Raw genomic sequence first — 21,716 nt, 5'->3', positions numbered from 1 at the left:
TCTCTGCTGTGGCCCGGGAGTGCAGTGGAGGATGGCCCAAGTGCTTGGGCCCTGCACCCCATGGGAGACCAGGAGAAGTACCTGGCTCCTGCCATCGGATCAGCGCGGTGCGCCGGCCACAGCGTGCCAGCCGCAGTGGCCATTGGAGGGTAAACCAACGGCAAAGGAAGACCTTTCTCTCTCTCTCTCACTGTCCACTCTGCCTGTCAAAAAATTTAAAAAAAAAAAAAAAAAGAAAAGAAAAAGAAAAAAAAAAGACTGGAATATTTAATCTTTTTTGTCCTTCGATTCTGCTCTTTAGAAAAATTATTATTTTTCTTAGAAAAAAATTTAGACTATCATGTTTTTTAATATCCAAGATTTCTTTCTGTGCCTTGATAGATCTTTTTAAATAACAATAGTGATTTATTCCTGTTTCATGGGTGGGAACCCTAGATCCCCGAGGATACAATCTGTCGGTGGAGTTTTAATTCCTTAGGGCTCCTTTTGTGTCTGCTTCCCCTGAGCTCCTCCCTTTGTTCCTCTGCTTTCTGTAGTTCATGCTGAAGATGCTCTTGAAATGTGTGTGATTCTAGAGTCTGTTCCTGATTAGGAGGGCACTCGAAAAACCAGTCAGAGGCTCTCTGTGTGAGGCTGTGTGTTGCACCGGGCCGGCTTCCCCCGTAAGCAGAGGGGGTGCCAGGCTAACCTGGTGGCCGCCAGCATTTGGGGAACAGAACGTGGAGGCGCGCCGCGGGGCATTTGGAATGTAGATTCTAACCTGCCTTTTCCTCCCGAGCGTGCCTGGGCGTCCCTGTCCAGAGCCCCACTTTCTGCAGAGAACAGACCTCCCTTCTGCAGCTGTGCGCAGGGAGTACGGGCCGGCCGGCCGTGTTCCGGCTGAGCCGGCTGGAAGCAGGGTGTGTGACGCTGGGTCTGTAACTGCTCCTGGCTAGACTGTTCACCTGTCTTCCTATTGTTAAACCTGTTCCTCCCCTTTCCTTTCAAGCTGCCTGGTGAGTTTAACTCTGGGGCTTTTGTGGGGTCCCCAGGTTAAATGTTTGCCTTCCCGGCTGCACTCCTGGTGGGCACGGAGGTCTCCCTCTCACATCCCTGATCTGCCGCCCCTTCTGCTTCAGGAAGATGTGAGTGTCCCCTGTCAGCAGCTGCCTCCGCTCTCATCGCTTGGTCCTTACAGATCTGTGTTCTTTTACATTCCACAGCCACCATTTGAGCGGGTTTGGGGAGGGGATGGACAAAAACCCTCTGCTCCCTTTTCAGTGGTATCAGAGCCAGAGTGAACGAAAGGAAGTCCCTGCAAACAGGACCGGAGGACTTTGGATGGTTGCCCGGCTCTTAGATCGGTCATGGTGAAGGCCACCAGATCCGCGCAGTGCAGGCTGGCGGATGATGCCAGATCAGCCCCGTCGTTCCAGCTCCTTCTCTGACCCCCGCTGCTCTGTCCTCTTGCAGAAATGGAGCAGCGTGAGCAACCCGCTCTTCCTCCCGCTGATCCCGCCGCAGTCACAGGGCTTCACGGCCATCGTCCTCACCTACGACCGAGTGGAGAGCCTCTTCCGGGTCATCACGGAAGTGTCCAAGGTGCCGAGTCTCTCCAAGCTGCTGGTTGTCTGGAATAATCAGAATAAAAACCCTCCAGAAGGTAAGGAGTGTGCGCAGTGCTGTGCTCCGGAGACGCCTGCTTGGGCGTCCGTGCACTCTCAGCTGGTTTGATTTTGGATGGCCAAATTATTTGCATCCTTTGTTTTGAATGAATTTTCCTGTTTTGTCAACAACAATATTCTTTCTGAGGCAGCATGACCCCGACTTTCTCCGTCATCTCATTCCTGTTCTGGGGTGGCCCGTGGAACTCCCGGGCCTGGCATACTCTGTAGCCGCAAGTGTTTGAGGGCCTGGGGATCAGTAGGATCAAAGGCTGTCAGCCTTGGGAAAACAGATCTCAGCTGATTTGTTTACATGAAAACTCAGTTTAAAAGGCATTCATTTTCTCCTTCCTTATCTCTGCTCTGATACTGTGCTCTCCTCCCCCCCCCCCCCCAAAAAAAAAATGGATGGCCTCCTTCTCTTTGAGAAAGGCAGCAACAAAACATGCCCTGCGCAGGCTCTCAGTCAGGCCTTACAGGAGCTCTCCCTAGAAGCCCCATGGTTCATCCTGAATCACTGTCTGTCTTGCCTTGGCCACCCCTGTAATCGGCCGCCTGGCAGCCAGGGTTGAGAACTGTTTGATTAATTGGATTTGTTTTTAATTCAGGACGCATAGAGTATGTTCCACCTGCATTTAGTTTCTCATTCAGTCTGTCTATTACTGATCCTAATCCCAGGGACTTCAAAGCTCCTGCCATTTATAGCCTATTAAAGCCAGGAAGTTTCTGATGGATTAGAGTGAGGAATGAGTTTGAAGTTTGTAATGTGCACCACTGTCACCGATAAGGCCTGGTTTATTGCCTGACAGTAGTATCTGCGCTTTTTATGGCTTGCCCCCTTTTCGTTGGTTATGCTGATGGAGGGATAGGCAGCCAGCCCCAGAATACCTTGGTAGATCCATAGTCAAGGCTGGAAGTCAGAAATTTGCCTCAAGAAAATCTTTTAGTTCCTCCTACTAAATTTGAAAAGTTGTACTCAGTGGGATTTTGTTTTCTGAAAGAACCATGTACTTTTCCTTTTGGATTTAGGGAACTATAGTTTGAACAGATAAACTATTTCTTTTTTTTTTTAAGGTTTATTTATTTATTTGAAAGTCATAGTTACACAGAGAGAGAAGGAGAGGCAGAAATAGAGACAGAGATCTTCCATCTGCTGGTTCACTCCCCAGATGGCCACAACAGCCAGAGCTGCGCCGATCAGAAGCCAGGAGCCACAAGTTTCTTCCAGGTCTCACACATGGGTAGAGGGGCCCAAGGACTTGGGCCATCTTCTACTGCTTTCCGAGGCCACAGAAGAGCGCTGGATCGGAAGTGGAGCAGCCAGGACTCAAACCAGTGCCCATATGGGATGCTGGCACTGCAGGCGGCGGCTTTACCCGCTAAGCCACAGCCCCAAAATAACTCTTTTAAATGAAGGTCCTACACCATGCCCTGAGGCATAATTGCTGCTCTTTTCTCTTTTTAAGGAAAAGAGGCAGAAGCGAGAGATGTCGGCAGCACCTGGGAAGGGAGGAAGAGAGTAGCAAAGGAGGGAAAAGGTTGATGGAGGAGATTCTGAGGGCGATGTGGGCGGGAACCTGGAGAAAGCCTCTCTGCCCGTTGGCTTGGCCTCATCAGCGCTGGTCACTTTGCCCCAGAGAGAAGAGAGCTGGATGGTATTTATAAAAACTGGGTCGTGCTCCAGAAGGCAGGCGTGGGCCTCTCCTCCGACGGGCAAAGGCAGCTCCCGGCCTGCTGCGTCCACACTTGTGCCTGTGTTCCTGCATGCGGTGGCCACCGGCCAGAATGAAGTCCTGCCCTCGCAGACAGAGTTTGCAAATTCTGGGGCTAAATGCAAAAGGGGCTTCGCCTTATCAGCCCCAGGCAGCCACTAGGGCCGGGGATGAGCTACTTACCTGATTTGGGTCCCTGCTGGCGGGCAGGTATCATTGCAGACTGCGAGAAAGGAGATTTTCCCTCTGCCTTGCTCTTTCTAAAGGCAGCAGTGCAAGCCCAGGCTTGGGAGTAGGGTGTTCAGTTTTAATTTTTGGTAGAGCCTGCTAAAATGTAGTGGTTACTTTTATGATCAAGATTTTAGTTTATTTTTAAAATCTGTTGGCTCTAGGGAGGAAAGAGAGCCCTTCGCTGATGAGGTCCTAATGTTGACACGTGTCACAACTGCCCGGCTGGTGTTTAAGTCAGAGCTCCCGACTCTGGCAGTGTGGTTGTTTGGGGATCACGTGAAGCGTGCTTAATCTTCTGCGGGGTGTTTGTTCAGTTGGTAATTGGGGCTGTCAGCTCCGGTCCCCACACCAGCAGAGGCATCTGATTTTTTGTGTATAGCATTAGTCACATACATATTTAAAAAAAAAAAAAAAAAGTAAGTCCAGGGCTTTGAAATATTAGAGGCGCAAAAATGATGTTTTTCACTTTCTCTACATTTACTAAAATAAATATTGTGGTTAACGTGTCTGCTGCTCGGAGGATTATGTAGGCAGAAACCTCCCCACTCCCACTTTTTTTTTTTTTTTTTTTTAATCTCCAACCTAACCAAATGCTTTTTCTTTTGGTTACAGTTAAGTCTAAATTGCCGGGTTTGAAATTTAAGTAAATACTTAAGAGTAGGCCATAGAAATTTCCAGGGCGCTTTCGTCATGTCGGTCTCAGGCTCTGGCGGAAGAAAAGGCGGGCCGCTGCCCTCCCCTCCCGACTCTGCGCTTTCCACGCTGGGTGCGTCCAGAGTTATTTGGCTTGGCCCCAGTAACTTGGAGCCGTTGCTCTGTGCAGTGCAGGTAGTTGTAACTCAGCTCCCTGAGTTGACCCCAGGAGCAACCCCTCCACACAGGCTTCAAGCTGTGTTCCGCTCGTCCTTAGCAGGCAGAGTGGGGATGGGCAGGCGTGATGGATGGGCCTCGCAACCAGAGGTAGAAGCAGCCGCCGCCTTTCTTTCCAGCTGAATTCTGGGACTGTGGGGAGTGAAGGTCCTGGGCACCAGCCATGCCCTGAGCAAGTCAGGCATTGGTGACGTGCTCTCTGGTTTGTTTGGACGTGGTCTGGTCATTTCCTTGGTGGCTGGGTGCGGCAGTGATTGGCAGGGCGGGCTTGTGGCGTCTTCGGTCACCTTGAGCATTTTCTAGTACCTGTGCCAAGTCGTGGAGAAATTCCCTTTGCTCACATTTCACTTGGCACCCAGCACGGGAGAGAAAAACGTTAATCAATGTATTTGTTTACAAATCCTCAGTACAAAGAGTTCCTTTAGTTCTGTGAGCAGGACTAAAGCTCATACTGTGACATTTTCATGTCACCTAGCTCAGCTGTTGGTTTTTATAAATTCAGCAACACATGTGAAAAATCGCATTTTCCAGGTTACTTTGAATGGATGCACAGTGACATTTGCCTGCCTGCCACAGACTCCCGGGATGAGACACAGCTATAGGGGTTTGCTGTTACGTGTGGAATTCAAAGGAAAAAGGAAAAGCAACCTCCTTCTAAGCGGAGCTCAAGAATTAGGGCCTGAAGATTTCTGGCTTTGACGACTTCCTTCTCATCCAGAGAGGTCACCCCCATCCATCTGTGCAGGCCTGTTCAAGTTACCAGTAGGGGAGTAGAGCCCACAGCACTTTACTGGGAGCCTCTGTGAAGATGATAACAGTCCATCGTTACTGTAGCTGTTTACTGTGTGCCTTTTCTGTCCTGGGAATAGGAGCTGTGTGAAGTGCTTTAGACAGTTTTTCCCCAGTCCTTACAACCCACCCATAAGGAAATTGTTACTGTCCCCATTTTACAAAAGTAAGAAAGATAAAACTCAGATTGGAAGAGCAGTCTGCCTAAAGGACAAAGCCACGAACGGCAGACAGAAGCACCGTGAGGTGTCTCTGGATGCGGAGCGCCTGCCCCGTGCACCGAGCCCCTGGTGCCTACCTGGGCGGCCATGTAGTGGCAGGGGAATCATCACGCTTTGTCAGCGCTCTGCTCTGGGACTGTGATGCAGAACTAGATCCTTGTCAAGGGCTCAGAGACAGAAAACCTAGGGAAGGAAAGAAAACCAACCTCCTCTTCCTCATCTGTATTCCTCTTTCCTGCCCCACACTGTCTCCTCCCTCTCCTGTTCCAGTTCTCATTTTTTCCCAACGTACCTTTCCAGAATCCCAGAGCCACGTCAGGACGCGCTGTTCTGTGCACGGCTGTCACAGCAGTGCTGGCGCTGACCGCCCGACGCGGCACTGAGGCCTTCCGCCTCTCGGAGGCCTGTCTGGCTCGAAACAGTGCAAACACGTGGGATTCCCTGCAGAGCCTGGGTCGCCAGTGACAGTCTGGCTCACCTTGTCAGAGCGGACTCGGAGCAGGGAGACGTCACGGTAGTTCTCAAAAAGCCGCGACTCGCTCTACATTTGCGTCTGCACCCTGTGTCGTCCTGCCTGGCTTCCCTCGCGCTCTCAAATCTTCCCATCAAAGACTTTACGGGGGCAAGTTAGTTCTTTATGGACCTTGTCTCGAGTGATTCCTGGGTGTCTGTAGGTGAAGAATGTGGAAAGCTGTCTGGGGCGGACAGGCTGCACACACTCCGCAAGTCAAAGTCCGGGACCCACACAGCGCAGGCGCGTTTCTACTTAGCCGCGGCAGCCAGCCCCCTCCACGCGCTGCGGAAACACAAGGCCTATCAGTTGCCTCGTGGAACTCGCATGACAGAAACTCCCCATTCTCTGTCCCATCACCGTGTGAGGGCATTCTCGGGTCTAGAGAAGCGGGGCAGGGGTTCTGTGATCACAGGTGAGCGTGGAAGGCTTGCGCTGGGGGCCTGCCCCTGGGTTGCCTTGGTGACAGACCAGCTCTAACAAGCAGCGCCTTACCACCACTTGCCAAGGGCCAAGCGAATCCTCTGTTCTGGAAACAGACACAGTCTGAGAAGGGAGAGCACGGCCCCCAGGCGGTCAGCGTCTCCAGCGTGGTGGGCAGGCCGCCCGCGCAGGGAGACGGCGTCACTCCTCCTTCCTAGCTTACGAAGCACTTCTCGGTGGTTGACGTGTTCAGGGTCCTGTGGCTAGTGAGTGGTGGACCCAGGCTCTGAAGCTGTTTCCTCTCTCTCCGTGATCTGTTACTGCCTCGTGGGATCCCTGGCCTTCTTGTTGGGGCATTTTGTTTAGTCGCTCACCTGGTTTCAAGTGGAAATCTGGCCTCAGTGAGTGTATTTAAAGTAAAAGCTGTGTGTTCTTGAAGCATTGAATGTCGGCTGATGCCGTCAGAGAGTTTGTACCGCTTTTGAGTCTGAACCAGTTTCCCTGTTGCGTTCAGCCAGCCATTGGTCATGGCTCTAACTCCAGAGGCCGTGGAGAACAAGTCCCTTTTCACCTGATAACCTGTCTGATATCCAGAGTGTATTAGTCAAGGTTCACCTAGCAGACAGAAGCCACATAGGAATTTGAACAGGAAAAATTAGCTCTGAACTTGTAACAGGATTTGTCTGCCACCCACAGAACTGCGCAGGAAGCTGCCCAGGGGGTGTGGAATTGCCTGGTAAACTGGCAGGCACTTCAGGGGAGCTCACCTGGAACCACCCTGGAGGAGCTGGGCTGACTTGCTGGTAGGGGCATTCATAGAATTCACTGGAAGCTGCCAGCAGGGGTGCTGTTAAATTCACTGGGATTGGGACCAGCGCTGTGGCATAGTGAGCTGGGCCTCTGCCTGTGGCACTGGCTTCCCACATGGGTGCCGATTAGTGTCCCGGCTGCCCCTCTTCTGATCCAGCTCCCTGCTATGGCCTGGGAAAGCAGTGGAAGATAACCCAAGCACTTGAACTCCTGCATGCTCCTGGGAGGCCCAGAGGAAGCTCCTGGCTCCTGGCTTCAGATCAGCCCAGCTTCAGCCGTTGCTGCCATTTGGGGAGTGAACCAGCAGATGGAAGACCTTTCTTTCTGTCTCTCCCTCTTTCTTTAACTCTACCTCTCAAGTAAATAAATAAAATCTTTTGGGATGGCACTGTGGCGCAGCAGGTTAACACCCTGGCCTGAAGCGTCAGCATCCAATATGGGCACTGGTTCGAGACCCAGCCACTCCACTTCTGATCCAGCTCTCTGCTATAGCCTGGGAAAGCAGTAGAATATAGCCCAAGTCCTTGGGCCCCTGCACCCACGTGGGAGACCCGGAAGAAACTTGTGGCTCCTGGCTTCTGATTGGCGCAACTCTGACCGTTGTGGCCATCTGGGGAGTGAACCAGCAGATAGAAGACCTCTCTCTCTCTCTCTCTCTCCCCCTCTCTCTCCCTCTCTCTCCCTCCCTCCCTCTGCCTCTCCCCACCTCTCCCCTCTGTGTAGCTCTGACTTTCAAATAAATGAAGAAACCTTACAAGATAAATAAATAAAATATTTTAAAAATAAATAAATAAATAAATTTTAAAAATATTCACTGGGATTGGGGTGCGTAGACCCTGCGGGCAAGTGCCCCCAGCAGTGCTGTATACTTGCAGGAGGTTATTGCCACTGTCTGCCTGCCTGCTGGCCAAGTCCTGCAAGAGCAGGGAGTAAGGAAGGCGCACCAGGAACAGGAAGAAGCGCCCCTCCCTCCTGCTTCCTCCCAGGTGTCCCTCGTGCTCTCTGCTGACACGGCTCCACACTGTGCCAGCATCACAGCAGGCCAGGAAGCCTGGATCTGACGTGGAGAGGCAGCGGGTCGGTAGCTGGCATGCTGTTTCTTTTATTTATTTATTTATCTATTTATTTGACAGAGTTAGATAGTGAGAGAGAGAGACAGAGAGAAAGGTCTTCCTTCCTTTGGTTCGCCCCCCCAAATGGCCGCCACGGCTGGAGCTGCGCTAATCCAAAGCCAGGAGCCAGGTCCTCCTGGTCTCCCATGGGGTGCAGGGCCCAAGCATTTGGGCCATCCTCCACTGCCCTTCCAGGCCACAGCAGGGAGCTGGACTGGAAGAGGAGCAACCGGGACTAGAACCCAGCGCCCATATGGGATGCCGGCGCCGCAGGCGGAGGATTAACCAAGTGAGCCACGGTGCCGGCCCCTGACATGCTGTTTCTTTAAGCATCCTACAGGACCTGGGTTCAGGTGCCACCCTCCAGACTGTTTTCTAGAGTTGTGGCATTTCCCGAATCTCAGCAGAGTCTAGCACAGCCCTTCTGAAGGTGTGAGCCAGGTACTATGGCCATCCCTGTCCCTTTCAGGGGGCCCGGGAGCTTGAATTGTTTTCGTAATATTCCTAGGGCATCACTTCCCTTTCCCGCTCTTTGGTTCTTACAAGAGCGCAGTGGGATTCTTCCAGAGTCCACGCGATGGGGAGTGACGTCGTCACTCAGTGGCTGGTGGAATGACTGTGTGCTGTGGGTCCCTCTGCTTTCCAGTGTCCTCAGTTGGCATTTCTGATACAGTAAATGATGTGCATGTGTGTGTGTGTGTGTGTGTGTGTCATGTAAGCAGAACCTCTTGGAGATTCCCAGTGATTTTTAAGAGTATAAAGGAATCCTGAAACCAAAAGGTTACAGAACCACTGGTTGAGTAGCCAGGGCTGTGACTCACCCTGTTTTATATATTGTCATTTAATCTTGTTTTGTAAGGATTTGAGAACAGTAGATATATGACCAGAATTGTATTTTTCTACAGAAGAGAGTGGGAGGAAAACAAGAATAGGGATGATAGCTGGAGGCAGTTGTCAAATATTCCTAGTTTTGTTCCAGTTCTCTAAAAACACAGATGCAATTCTCAAAGCAGTGGCTGGTACAGGTCCTCTATCATTTATTAGCTGTGTGTCACTGGGCAAGTTACCTAACCCCTCTGAGCCATGCGATTTCCACTTTGTAAATAGTTCCTGCCCTCTAGGGCTGTCAGGAGGATTGAATGGCAGTGCATCCGTAGAGTACGGAATATGCTTATTCTCTCCCTCTACTTATTTGTTTCCTGAGAAAAAGGGACTTAAAACTCATAGATCATGCAGAAATCAGATCTCCAGTCTCAGTCATGTGCCCATGCCTTTATTCCAAAGATATTTATGGATGGCATGCCAGCAGGGAAGCTGGAATTAGCTGTTGTTGAATGGAATGCACCGGCCCCTGGGATCCATTTCTTTGGTCTCTGGTTCAGCCCTTTCCCAAGGGGTGCTTCTGTTGGCATTGGCCCCCTTTTTAAGGCACTGTGCACATGTCTTCTGTAATCACGGAGCCCCTCATTCGCACAGAGCCCTTCCAAGACTGAGGGAGCACCCGAGGACAGCACTGGGAAACAGGCAGAGGTGAGCTCTCTTACCTGCCGTCAGCTGAGACAGCCTTTTCTCCTTTTGACTCTGCCTGGCTTACTTCTCCTTCAGCGTTGCGACAGGGTGAGCACAGCATCGGGGGGCTCTAAGGCCCACACCCGGCTCTCCTGTTCTCACTTGACAAAGGTGTGAAGAGCAGACTTTCCCTGTGGGGGGCCCTGAGGTCTACAGACCTGGGTGCTATTATGCCAAGGGGGTGTTAATTTCATGCTGTGCTAAATGCAACATTCAAAAACAAAGAAGCTGCGGTTAAATGGCCCCAGTCATTTTAAAGTAGGAGGGGGGGAGCCGGACGGCAAGTCACGGGGGCGGGGCGGTGTTGCTTTGGCACACTTGGAAATCCCACATAATTGGACATAGAAATCTGATATTTACTCTGTAAATTGGTCGTGATGAGAAACCGAACCTAGCGAACCTGGGGGAGGGGATAAAGTGCCAGGTTAAGAAAGCCACACTCATTCAGTGAACGTCCTCTTGGGGGGGGGCTTAGCAGCACGGACCGCGGACGGTCCTCGCACTGTGGGGGTGGGCACGGCGGGCAGCGTCTTCAGCCTGTGCTCTGTGTCCTGGCCCGGCTGCAGGTGTGCCAGCCTGAGCGTCTTGCAGAGTATTTACCGGAAGTAGTTGCATTCTGACAGCAAAGCCGTGGTCCTGAGAACGAGGTGTACCACTCTCTTCTTCCTGTCGCCGTGGGCTTGGCCCAGTCATTTTGCTTCTCTCTGCCTCTCAGTTGGGAGTGGAAGCCACTTAATTCCTTCTGTGGTAAGACAGCAGTGAGAATTAATCGTGTTGTGAGGTTCTAGAGAGGTGTGAGTGTGTGTGTGTGTTGCCATGGAAACGCGACATTCGCACCGCAGACTCACTCCCTGGATATGATGAGGGCCGGGGCATCGGTTGACTCTGGCGTCTCATTTGGGGCACGATGCCTTCACCACCACGTCATCTCTCGGGCGGTGGGAGAGTAGTAAGTACCTTGTTTGTCCTTTTTCCAGAGTCTCTCTGGCCCAAAATCCGAGTCCCGTTAAAAGTCGTGAGGACCGCTGAGAACAAGCTGAGCAACCGCTTCTTCCCGTACGATGAGATCGAGACGGAGGCCGTGCTGGCCATCGACGATGACATCATCATGCTGACCTCCGACGAGCTGCAGTTCGGCTACGAGGTAAGGAGCGCGCACGCAGTATGTTTACGTGTTTGCCGTGCGCTGCCAGCCACGGCTTGTCTTTCCTAAAACAGAGCGTTCCATTGCCCTCTGTGCACTCCCAGCGTCTGAAATCTCCTGGCAGAGCTCGGAAGCCAGGCCTCCGCGGGTGAACCATGGGAACCTTCTCCCATAATGCTAACTGTGCGCGCCCCCGGTCTGGGGAACTCCCAGGGAGAGTCCCAGGGGACATTTTCCAAAGCGCATCGAGAGCATTTAACAGGCACTTAATCGATGTCTCCTCGGATAGCACGTCCCCTGCCTTGAGCAGCTGGGGCAGCGCAACAATAAAAACATCAGTCAGCGCCGAGGCCGGCGGCACTGACAAACAGAAAGCAGGCCCTGCTGATGGCTCTCCTGGCCCTCGGAGTTTGAAGCGGAGGGGCCGGCTGCCTGTCTTCAGGGAGAAACAGTCCCTATCACCGTTCATTCACTGTGGCTGATGGATTAGGCTGGGTTCAGGGGTTAAGTATGGAGACCAGGAAAGGTCTCCCCAGGGGAAAGTGCCAGAGCCCGGGCCTGGTGAAAAGCACTAGGAATTGATGAGGCCTGTCAGGGAGGATGTCCACGAGATGCAGGATGGCGACAGGCAGGGGCCCGCGGCGGCAGGGCGGAACGGCGGGATCAGACCGAAGGCCAGCGAGTGTGAGAGCCACAGTCAGCCACCGCCGGCGCGGAGCGGACCCGAGAAACCGCCCCCCTCGGGCTGCCCTGCCCTGGGAAGGGAGGTGACCATTTTACTGACGTCACGCAGAATGTGTTGCCTTTGGAATTCCTAAGAAATCGTGAAATTGTAGTAAATGAAACTGTATCTGTCACACATTCAGACTCTTAAATTGAGGTGGCTTTTAAGGGGAAGAAATAATCACACCAGCACCATCACCGCAATCACCAGCAAAAGTCAGGCGCTCAAGTTTTCGCAGTGTTTTTCATAGAGCTCTCTCTGAGTGTCGAGGAAGCTGTTACATGGTAGACTGTTGGGTGAGACTTAGGTTGATGTCGCTGCTGGCCAGTGAAAGCCATGAGAATAGCTAATGAAGCCTCCATTCATCTCTCTGGCGCCCATTCATGAGAGCTGAGTTGCACGTCACGTCTAGGGTTGTGGATGACATTTAATAAGCTGGCACTGCCAGTTTTAGGAAGGTAAATGGCCTACTTTCTTCTCTAGCTAAGTCGTGGTGCGAAAACCACTTCCTTGTCCATCAAGGTTTTTCCTCTTCATTGCATAGAATGACTTCAGACGCCACTGTGTGTTAGCGTTTGTGACAAAAGCAAGGTTGAGGTCTCCTGCGTATTGAAACCTGGGTTCTCTTTCCAACTCGAGTTTGTCCCCAACAAGAAGGAGCGTGCTTGTGAGCACGTGGAGAGCCGGAGCTGGACTGACCTCCTCTTCCCGGTGGCTGCCTGTGTTAGGTTCCACGTTATTCTAGAAAAGGAATGCATCTCAGGGGTGCGAGAGCGGGAAGCAACGTCTCGTGAATCGGTGGGAGGAACAGCTTTGACAGCCACCGCCAGTGAACAGCGCACTGCGTTCCTATCAGAGATCTGGCCCCACAACCACGGGGCGTGACTTGTTTTTCCTCACGCTATACTGAAAGGCCGCAAGGTTAGATAGTTTGCCTAACATCACAGAGCCCGTAAGGGGAAGAGTTGAGACTTCAATCCAAGTTTCGCTGCCACTGTGCTGTCCTCCCCAAGATCTGACACTGGGTGCAGTAGTCAGTGACCACCGAGCCTCCCGAGTAGCACTTGGAGCCATCCTTGTATTGTGTGCCCGTAACTAAATTCTCTCAGGGCTGCCATTGGTGCTGTACGGTCTTTGTAAAGTTGTTTTTGGCATTACTAGTATCTTTTTTTAAAAAGATTTATTTATTTATTTGAAAGTCTGAGTTACACAGTGAGAGAAAGAGGGGCAGAGAGAGGTCTTCCATCTGCTGCAGCTGCGCCGATCTGAAGCCAAGAGCCAGGAGCTTCTTCCAGGTCTCCCACGTGGGTGCAGGGGCCCAAGGACTTGGGCCATCTTCTACTGCTTTCCCAGGCCACAGCAGAGAGCTGGATAGGAAGTGGAGCGGCTGGGTCTCGAATTGCTGCCCAGATGGGAGGCCGGCACTGCAGGTGGTGGCTTTACCCACTATGCCACAGTGCCGGCCTCACATTCTAGTATCTTAATTATTCCAGTCACAGTTCTGTTATGACATGTGAAAGAGACTGCTGCTTTTGCTAGTTAGGAGGGACTTTTCTCTCCTGCAGAGGGCACTTAGTTTGGCATTAATCCAGAAGAGCAGAAGATGATGGTTCCCTGAATTCCTGCTTTTTTTAAAAAAAAATTTATTTTATTTATTTGAAAGACGGAGTTACAGAGAGAGGTAGAGACAGAGAGAGAGAGATCTTCCTTCTGCTGGTTCACTCCCCAAATGGCCACCATGACCAGAGGTGAGTCTGTCCGATGCCGGGAGCCAGGAGCTTCTTTCGGGTCTCCCACATGGATGCAGGGGCCCAAGAATGTGGACCATCCTCTGCTGTTTTCCCTGGTGCATTAGCAGGGAGCTGGATCAGAAGCGGAGCAACCGGAACTCAAACCACTGCCCATATGGGATGCTGGTGCTGCAGGCCTGGGCTTTAACCCACTGTGCCACAGCGCCAGCCACCTGAAATCCTGTTTCTATGCCAATGCCCAGGTTTACAGGAATTGGGAGCAGACTTAAACTGATTGAATAAGTGAATTAATTAGTTAATAAAAATATACATTTCAGGGGAGTTATGTTGGAACCTAGATCTGCTTTTTTGTGGCTTTTATCATAGTCTGTTGGGATTATATCTATATTGTTCACTCCTGTCGTCCTTTGACACTCAGCTCGGTGTTGCCATATCAGAGAAGTTTCTGAAAGTTCCATCTAGTACAGTCAGAGCATTCGGTACCTTTGTGCAGTCAAATCATTGATTATGAGTTATGTTATTTAGTATCTTCTCTTTCTTATAGAATGTGATCACCATAGGGCAGAAACCCTGGCTGGCTTCTTCGTTGGTATCTGAGCCTCACCCAGTTCATTACATTCAACAGTTACTGAGTAATATTTGATGAGTGAATAATCTCCACCGTGGACATGCACAGGGAAGATGTGAAACAGATCATGGTGGCCTGCATGCCCTTCCACTTTGCTGTGATAAGCAATCTGGGCACAACCATGTTGAAAGGTTTGGAGTTTAAAATGTTAAACATGTATCTACCATTTGAGCCAGCCATTCTTCCTGTGGGCGTTTACCCTAGAGGAATAAAAACGTAACGGCTACACAAACACTTATACGCTGATATTTTTAACAGTTCTTGTTTTAATGGCCAAAAACTGGAGGGAAAACAATGCCTATCAACGCGTCCATGAATGAACAGTTGTGGTACATCCATGCAGCTGTAGAACACAACTCTGCGATGAATGAAAATGAGCTGTTGGTCCATGCAGGACTGCGCATGTTTCTCAGACTCACTATGCTAACTTAATGAAGCAAGATGAAAAGAACACGCTTTGTGATTCCATGTACATAGGACATTTTATCCCCTAGTGATGGAAGGGCCAGTGGTTGCCTGGAGAAGAGGTGCAAAGGGTTGGACTACGAAGGGCAGCCAGGAAGAATAACAGGGGGGCTCGGAAAGGCTTTAGGGGAAATGGGTACATTTATCCTCTTACTTATCCTCTTATTTGAGGTGATGGCTTTACTGATGTACACAGATGTCAAAGTGCATTAAACTTACACACTTTAAATAGGGTCGGTTTTATCGTTTATCAGCTGTATTTCAAAAAAACATAAAAGTAATATTTTTGCAGTAGCATAAAAATGAAATACTTGAAAATTTTAACAAAATGTTAAATTACTTTCGGTGGAACCTACACATTGCTGAGGGAAATTGAAGTACAACATCAAACTTGGAAAGACGTGCTATGCCTATGGACTTACCGTGGTTAACGTGTGAATTCTCTCCTGATCGTTCTGTAGACTCAAAGCAATCGCAGTTGCAATCCCAGAAGACTTTTTTGTTGTTGGGACTGACAAGCTAGTTCTAAATTTGTAATAGGAATACAACAGATCTGAAAAAAATCCAAAGCAATTTTGAAAAAGAACAAAGTTACAGAATTTACACTATCTAAAGTCTTCCTGTAAAGCTACCCTAATCAGGATATGTGGTATTTGGGTAAACTTAAGCACATAGGTCAAGGATAAAGAAAAAAGGGTCCATAAGTAGGCCACACCTGGACGAGGGAGCTTTAAAAAGTTAATAGAAAATGGAATTAAAAGGTAAGGCAGGGGGCTGGCGCTGTGGCATAGCGGGTAAAGCTGCTGCCTGCAATGTCAGCATCCTATATGCCTGCTGGTTCGAGTCCCAGCTGCTCCACTTCCAATCCAGCTCTCTGCTGTGGCCTGAGAAAGCAGTGGAAAATGTCCTATGTCTTGGGCCCCTGCACCCACGTGGGAGACCCAGAAGATGCTCCTGGTTTCAGATCAGCGCAGCTCCAGCCATTGCAGCCATCTGGGGAGTGAACCAGCAGATGGAAGACTTCTCTCTCTCTCTCTCTGCCTCTGCCTTTCTGTAACTCTGACTTTCAGATAAATAAATAAATCTTTTTTAAAAAAGATAAAGCAGGAGCACTGGGGAGTGTCTGCAATGACTGGGTTCCTGGCTCGGCTGGGGCTGCGAGCCAGGAATTCATTCCAGGTCTCCCTTGTGGGTGGCAGAGACCAAAATACTTAAACCATGATCTACGGCCTCCTAGGATCTGCATTTGCAGAAACCTGAAATTGACAGCACAGCTTGGACCTGAACCCAGGCATCTGACAAGGGATGCAAGCATCCCAAGGAGTGCCTTAGGTGCTTCACTGAACATTCCCCCTAACCAGGAACTCTCCAAAACTCTTTTGTAGGGTTAGTTAATTTTCAACCAAGGAGGCAGCCCAGTCAGTTCAATGTAGACAAAACAAACAGCGTTTTCACTGAACAGTGCTGGAACAAACTGATAGCCATATGTTAAATATATATATTATCTATTATCTATTATATGTATGACCCTACCTCATAATGTATAGAAAATTTAACTCAAAATGGATCCTAGTCCTGAATGTAAGAACTAAAAGTATAAAACTTCTTGAAGAAAGCCTTTATGTCCTTGGGCTAGACAGTATTTCTTAATTAGGTCTCAAATTGTATGACTTATAAAAGAAAAAAAAATAGATCAGTTGGTCTTCATCAAAATTAGCAACACTTGGAAAAAAAGACACTTCTAAGAAAATGAAAAAACAAGTCATAGACTGGGAAAAGTATTCTCAAAGCATGTATATGATAAAATCTTATGTATCAGCTCTTTGTTACTACAGCAAAATGCCTGAGATAAGCTACTTATGAGTAATGAGGTTCAAAGCCAAGATGAAGTGTTCCCATTGATTTGGCATCTGATGAAGGTGGCAGATTGCAGTGTGGAGCACATGTGGAGGCAGGGGTCACATAGTGAGTCAGGAAGCAGAGAGGCTAAGCCCAACTTGGCTTTTATAACCAACCCTCTACCTATACCATCTTCTGATCACATGTCCCTGTGACCTGAGGACCTCCCACTAGGCTCACCTGCTAGACACCATATTTCGAGGAAGTTGCCATGCTCTTAGTACTATTGAATTATGACTTGCGTGTGTTCAGGAGCCAAATCATGTTCAAACCCTAGCATCTGGTATACAGAATATATAAAGAGATGTCATAACTCAGTGATGAGAAAATAAGCCAAGAAGAAATCGTCAAAACGTTTTAGCAGCTACTTCATGAAGGAAGATGTAGAACAACAAAAGCAAAAATAGGCCAGTTAGGATTGCATCCAACACAGTCAGTGAAACACCAGAGTGGAAAGACGGCCCACAGATGGAGAGAAAGTATTTGCAAAATCTTACATCGGGAGATGAGCTCATACCCAACTTGTATCTGAACTACTTGCTGTGGTTTGGATGTGGTTTGAATGTGAACCCCAACTATTGGTGTGTTGGGAACTTGATCCTGGGTGTGTCAGTGTGGGAAGAGGTGGGGCCTGGTAGGAGGTCTTCAGACCATTGAGGGAGCTGTCACAGGACCCCTGAGCTCTTGGGAGAGTGGTTACAAGAGTGAGCCAAGTCCTGAATCGTTTTTCGGCTTCCTGTTTCGAGATGTGGCCTTTTCCTTCCACGTGTACTCTTGCCATTGTGGTGATGACCACCGAAGGGTCCTCACCAGAGCAAAGTACCGTCAGTGCCTCACCTTGGTGGCACAAACCTCTTTTCTTTAGGAAGTTACCCCAGTTATAGCAACAGAAAGGGACTAATACTCTACACAATAAAAGAAAATAGCACAATTAAAAATTGTTATTAAAAATTAAAAATAAAATATTTTTTTTTTTTTTTTTTTTTTTTTTTTGTGTGCAAAGGACCTGAGTAGACATCTCTCAAAAGAAGACATACAGGTGGCCAACAGATGCACTGAGGCCAGCATTGTGGCCCAGTGGGTTAAGCCATCACTTTCGACATTGACATCCTTATTGGAGTGATAGTTTGTGTCCCAGCTGCTCTGCTTCTGATCCAGCTCCTTGCTAATGCATCCAGGAAAGCAGCAGAGGATGGCCCAAGTATTTGGGTCCCTGCCACCCACAAAGGAGACCCAGATGGAGTTCCAGGCTCCTGGCTTTGGCCTGGCCCAGCCAGGAATAAATTAGCAGGTAGAAGATCGATCTCTCTCTCTCTCTTTATGTCACCTCCCTCCTTCTCTCTCTCTGTCACTCTGCCATTCAAATAAATAAATAAATCTTAAAATGTTCAACATCACTCATTAGAAAAATGTAAATTAAAGCCAGAATGAGCGATTGCCTCCCACCTGTTAGGATGGTTGGTAACAAAGAGATAAAATATAAGCGGATGAGGATGCGGAGAAAAAGGAACCCTTGTACGCTTGGGAATGTACAAATTAATATAGCCATCTTGGAAAACAGAATTCTAAAAGCAGAATTACCATATGGCCCAGCATTTCTAGGTACATACCCAAGAGAATTGAAATGAGTATTTTGAAGAGGTGACTGCACTCCTGTGTTTATTGTAGCATTAGTCACAATAGCCAAGATATGTAATCAACCTAAGTGTCCACTGGCATGAATGGGTGAAGAAAATGTGCTACATATGCAATGGAATACTGTTGAGCCTTTAAAAAGAAAAATTCTGGGGCCGGCGCTGTGGCACAGTAGGTTAATCCTCTATCTGTGGTGCCATCATCCCATATGGGTGCTGGTTCTAGTCCCAGCTGCTCCTCTTCCAATCCTGCTTTCTGCTGTGGCCCGGGAGGGCAGTGGAAGATGGCCCAAATCCTTGGGCTCCTGCATCCACGCAGGAGACCGGGAGGAAGCACCTGGCTCCTGGCTTCAGATTGGCGCAGCTCCAGCTGTTGTGGCCATTTGGGGAGTGAACCAACGGAAGGAAGACCTCTCTCTGTCTCTCTCTCTCACTATCTGTAACTCTACCTGTCAAATAAATAAATAAAATCTTTAATAAATAAGTAAATAAAAGAACAATTCTGTCACTTGCAACCCATACGTGAATCTTAAGTGAAATAAACCAGGCACAGAAAGACAAATACTGCATGAGCTCTCTCACAGGGACTCCAAACCTTTCAGCCCCGTAGAAACAGGTAGTGAAATGGAGGTTGTCAGAGACTGGGGGCCAGGATGGGGAAAGGAGAGAGGTTGGCCAGAGATAAAAAGTTTTAGTTGGACAAGAGGCATAAGTTCAGGTGATCTGTGACACAGCAAGATGACTGTAGGCAATTATAATGTATATAATTAAATTTAACTGTTCCGACCACAGAAAAGTAAATATGACAGGTAATAGGTATATCAGTTAACCTGATTTGCTCTTCCACAATGTGTATTTGGGTCAAAGCATCACAAATACACAGTTAACTTTTTTTTTAGGATTTATTATTTATTTGAAATGCAGAGTTACAGAGAGAAGGAGGAAGAGAGAGAATCTTTTATCTGCTGCTTCACTCCCCAGATGGCTTCTATAGCCAGTGTTGGGCCAGGTCAAAGCCAGGAGCCAGGAGATTCCTTGGAGTCTCCCATGTGGGTACAGAGGCCAAGGACTTAGGCCGTCTTCCATTACTTTCCCAGGCACAATAGCAGGGAGCTGGATCAGAAGTGGAGCAACTGGGACTCAAACCCATGCCCAAATGGGATGCCGGCACTGCAGGCCATGGCTTCAACCCACTATGCCACAGAATTGGCCCCTACAGTTATTAATTGTCAGTAAAAATAAAACTTTTGAAAGCTGAAAAAAGAAAGGATTGAATAGAGGGAAAAAGAATATACTGAGTAAAAGTCATTGCATGAAACATTTAAAAAATATAGAGATGCAAAAGAACATGAAAAAATTCTGGACATCATGATCGCTGGAACAATCCTAAAATAAAAGCACCGTGGGCTACCACCATATACCCTGCAGAACGACTAACTGAAATGAGCAAGTGTGACCACACTGAGCACTGGTGAAGCCCTGGAGCCTCACTGGTGGAAACGTGGACTGGTGCCACCTATTTGGCAAACAGTTTGGCAAGTGGTTTTAAAGCTAAATATACACCTCTGCTATGAGGCAGCTTCCAAAAGAAATGAATGTGTATGTCTGCACAAAGACTTGCACTCAAGTGTGCAACACCTTACTCATAAGATCCCTGAACTAAGAACTGGTAAATGGGAAACCAGAGTGAACCACTGCCCCAGAGAACCATCGGCAATGAAAGAAACTAGGGGCCGGTGCCGTGGCTAAATAGGCTAATCCTCCGCCTTACGGCGCCAGTACCCCAGGTTCTAGTCCCGGTCCGGGCACCAGATTCTGTCCCGGTTGCTCCTCTTCCAGGTCAGCTCTCTGCTGTGGCCCGGGAGTGCAGTGGAGGATGGCCCAAGTGCTTGGGCCCTGCACCCGCATGGGAGACCAGGAGAAGTACCTGGCTCCTGCCTTCAGATCAGCACGGTGCGCCGGCCCCAGCGGCCATTGGAGGGTGAACCAACGGCAAAAGGAAGACCTTTCTCTCTGTCTCTCTCTCTCACTGACCACTCTGCCTGTCAAAAAAAAAAAAAAAAAAAAATAGGAATGCGCACGGCAGCCTGTGCAAGTTCCAGAAGTGTTGTGCTAAGGGAACAAAGATGCGGAAGACTCCTCACTACAGGGTTCCAAGAATGTGAATTCTAGAGTAGAAGAAGCCACATTGCCAGGGCCAGGGGGATGGCACTGACAGCACAACAGCAAGAAGGAGCCTTTCAGGGGATGGAACCATTCCAGGCGATCGCGGTGCAGCTTGTATGAGAGCTTCAGGCAGTCGTAGACAGATGGAATTAAAAGAACAGTTGACTTTGGTGTAGAAAACTTTTGAGATCTGTGCAGTTTTCCACTAATACTCACTTTTCGTGAGCTTTTTGAAGACCCCTCATATAACTGTCTGCACTTGTCACAGCTCATGCACTCGCACACCTGAGATTAATGATTGTGAATTTAAGTAAACTGTATTCCAACACTGAAAATGTTGGTGGGAGACAACTCCGAGTGGTGCTTCAGGGGGATCTGTAGCATCAGATGTTCCTGTTAGAAAAAGAATGGTCTAAAAACAATGGCCAAAATGTTCATTGCATTTGAGAAAACTAGAAAATGAAGAGCAAATTAAAGCAAGTAAAAGGAAGGAAATACAGAAAGGCAAGTGCTAAAATCAGTGAAGTTGAAAAACAGACAAATAACATATCTAAAAGCTGGCTTTTTGTAAAGATCAACAAACTTGATAATTGCTAGGTATGTGTCTGTGTGTGTGAGAGAGAGAGGTTATCAGGAATGAAAAGAAATTCTGGAAGGGTTGTCTTACAGGCAGGTCTTAAAAACGTGGAAGAGAATATGATGAAAATTTATATGAAATGGAAGAAAATTGTGATTTACACAAATTGTACAAATATGAGGGAAACACTCTATTAAAGAAATTATAATATTATAAAAGTCTTCCCACATAGAAAACTCCAGGCCCAGGTGGTTTTACTGGTGATTTCTTAAAGAAAAACTGATAGTTTCAAGTTGGAAAGAAACTTGGAGATGGTCAGCTTGCTCACACGTGCATAAGGCCCATTCAGGCCTCAGCTGGATGAGGTGGATAAGTGACGTGCCCGGTGGCACCAATGGGCAGTGACCCCTGTTAGTGCTGCTTGCACATGTCATCCCTCCCAGATGGACGTCACTGAGTCAGTCATTCTTGATGTTTGCCTCTATGCCATTCAAACCCATTTGTTAAAATTTCTCTTGGTGAAGAAAAGCAACGAGGCTTTTTTCAAATTCAAGTAAGAATCTGTATCAGGAAAATGGAATCCTCTTCAGTATTTTCAGGAGGATGAATTTTTTTTTTAATCTTTTATTTAATGAATATAAATTTCCAAAGTACGACTCATGGGTTACAATGGCTTCCCCCCCCATACTGTCCCCAGGAGGATGAATTTTAAGATGGGAAATTCTATAATGCACAAGGATCAGAGAGTGGAAAATGAGAAAGGAGAAGGCTTTTTTTTTTTTTTATGCACAAGGAGATAGTAAATAACTCCTGGAACCACCTGCCACCCCTAAGAGG

The 21,716-nt window shown here is 48.6% G+C and overlaps 1 protein-coding gene across 6 annotated transcripts in view; it reads left to right on the top strand.

Annotated features, from left to right (window-relative positions):
* The window catches only part of EXT2 (exostosin glycosyltransferase 2), a 159,366-nt gene that overhangs the window by 104,155 nt on the left and 33,495 nt on the right, over nt 1-21,716 (top strand). For 4 of the 6 annotated variants that reach the window (XM_008270099.5, XM_070071335.1, XM_089309425.1 and 1 more), the window contains exons 9-10: nt 1,453-1,642; nt 10,869-11,035. In XM_008270099.5, the coding sequence (XP_008268321.1) occupies nt 1,453-1,642; nt 10,869-11,035 (357 nt within the window). Of the gene's footprint in view, nt 1-1,452; nt 1,643-10,868; nt 11,036-14,054; nt 14,833-21,716 lie in introns of those variants that run through there. The other 2 variants (XM_070071337.2, XM_089309410.1) reach the window with 1 other exon arrangement.

Source organism: Oryctolagus cuniculus, chromosome 1 (assembly GCF_051225735.1).
Source record: "Oryctolagus cuniculus isolate XC-2025 breed Fujian yellow rabbit chromosome 1, ASM5122573v1, whole genome shotgun sequence".
NCBI lineage: Eukaryota > Metazoa > Chordata > Mammalia > Lagomorpha > Leporidae > Oryctolagus > Oryctolagus cuniculus.
The sequence above is the reverse complement of the archived record's forward strand: the minus strand, read 5'-3'. Positions and strand labels throughout refer to the sequence as shown.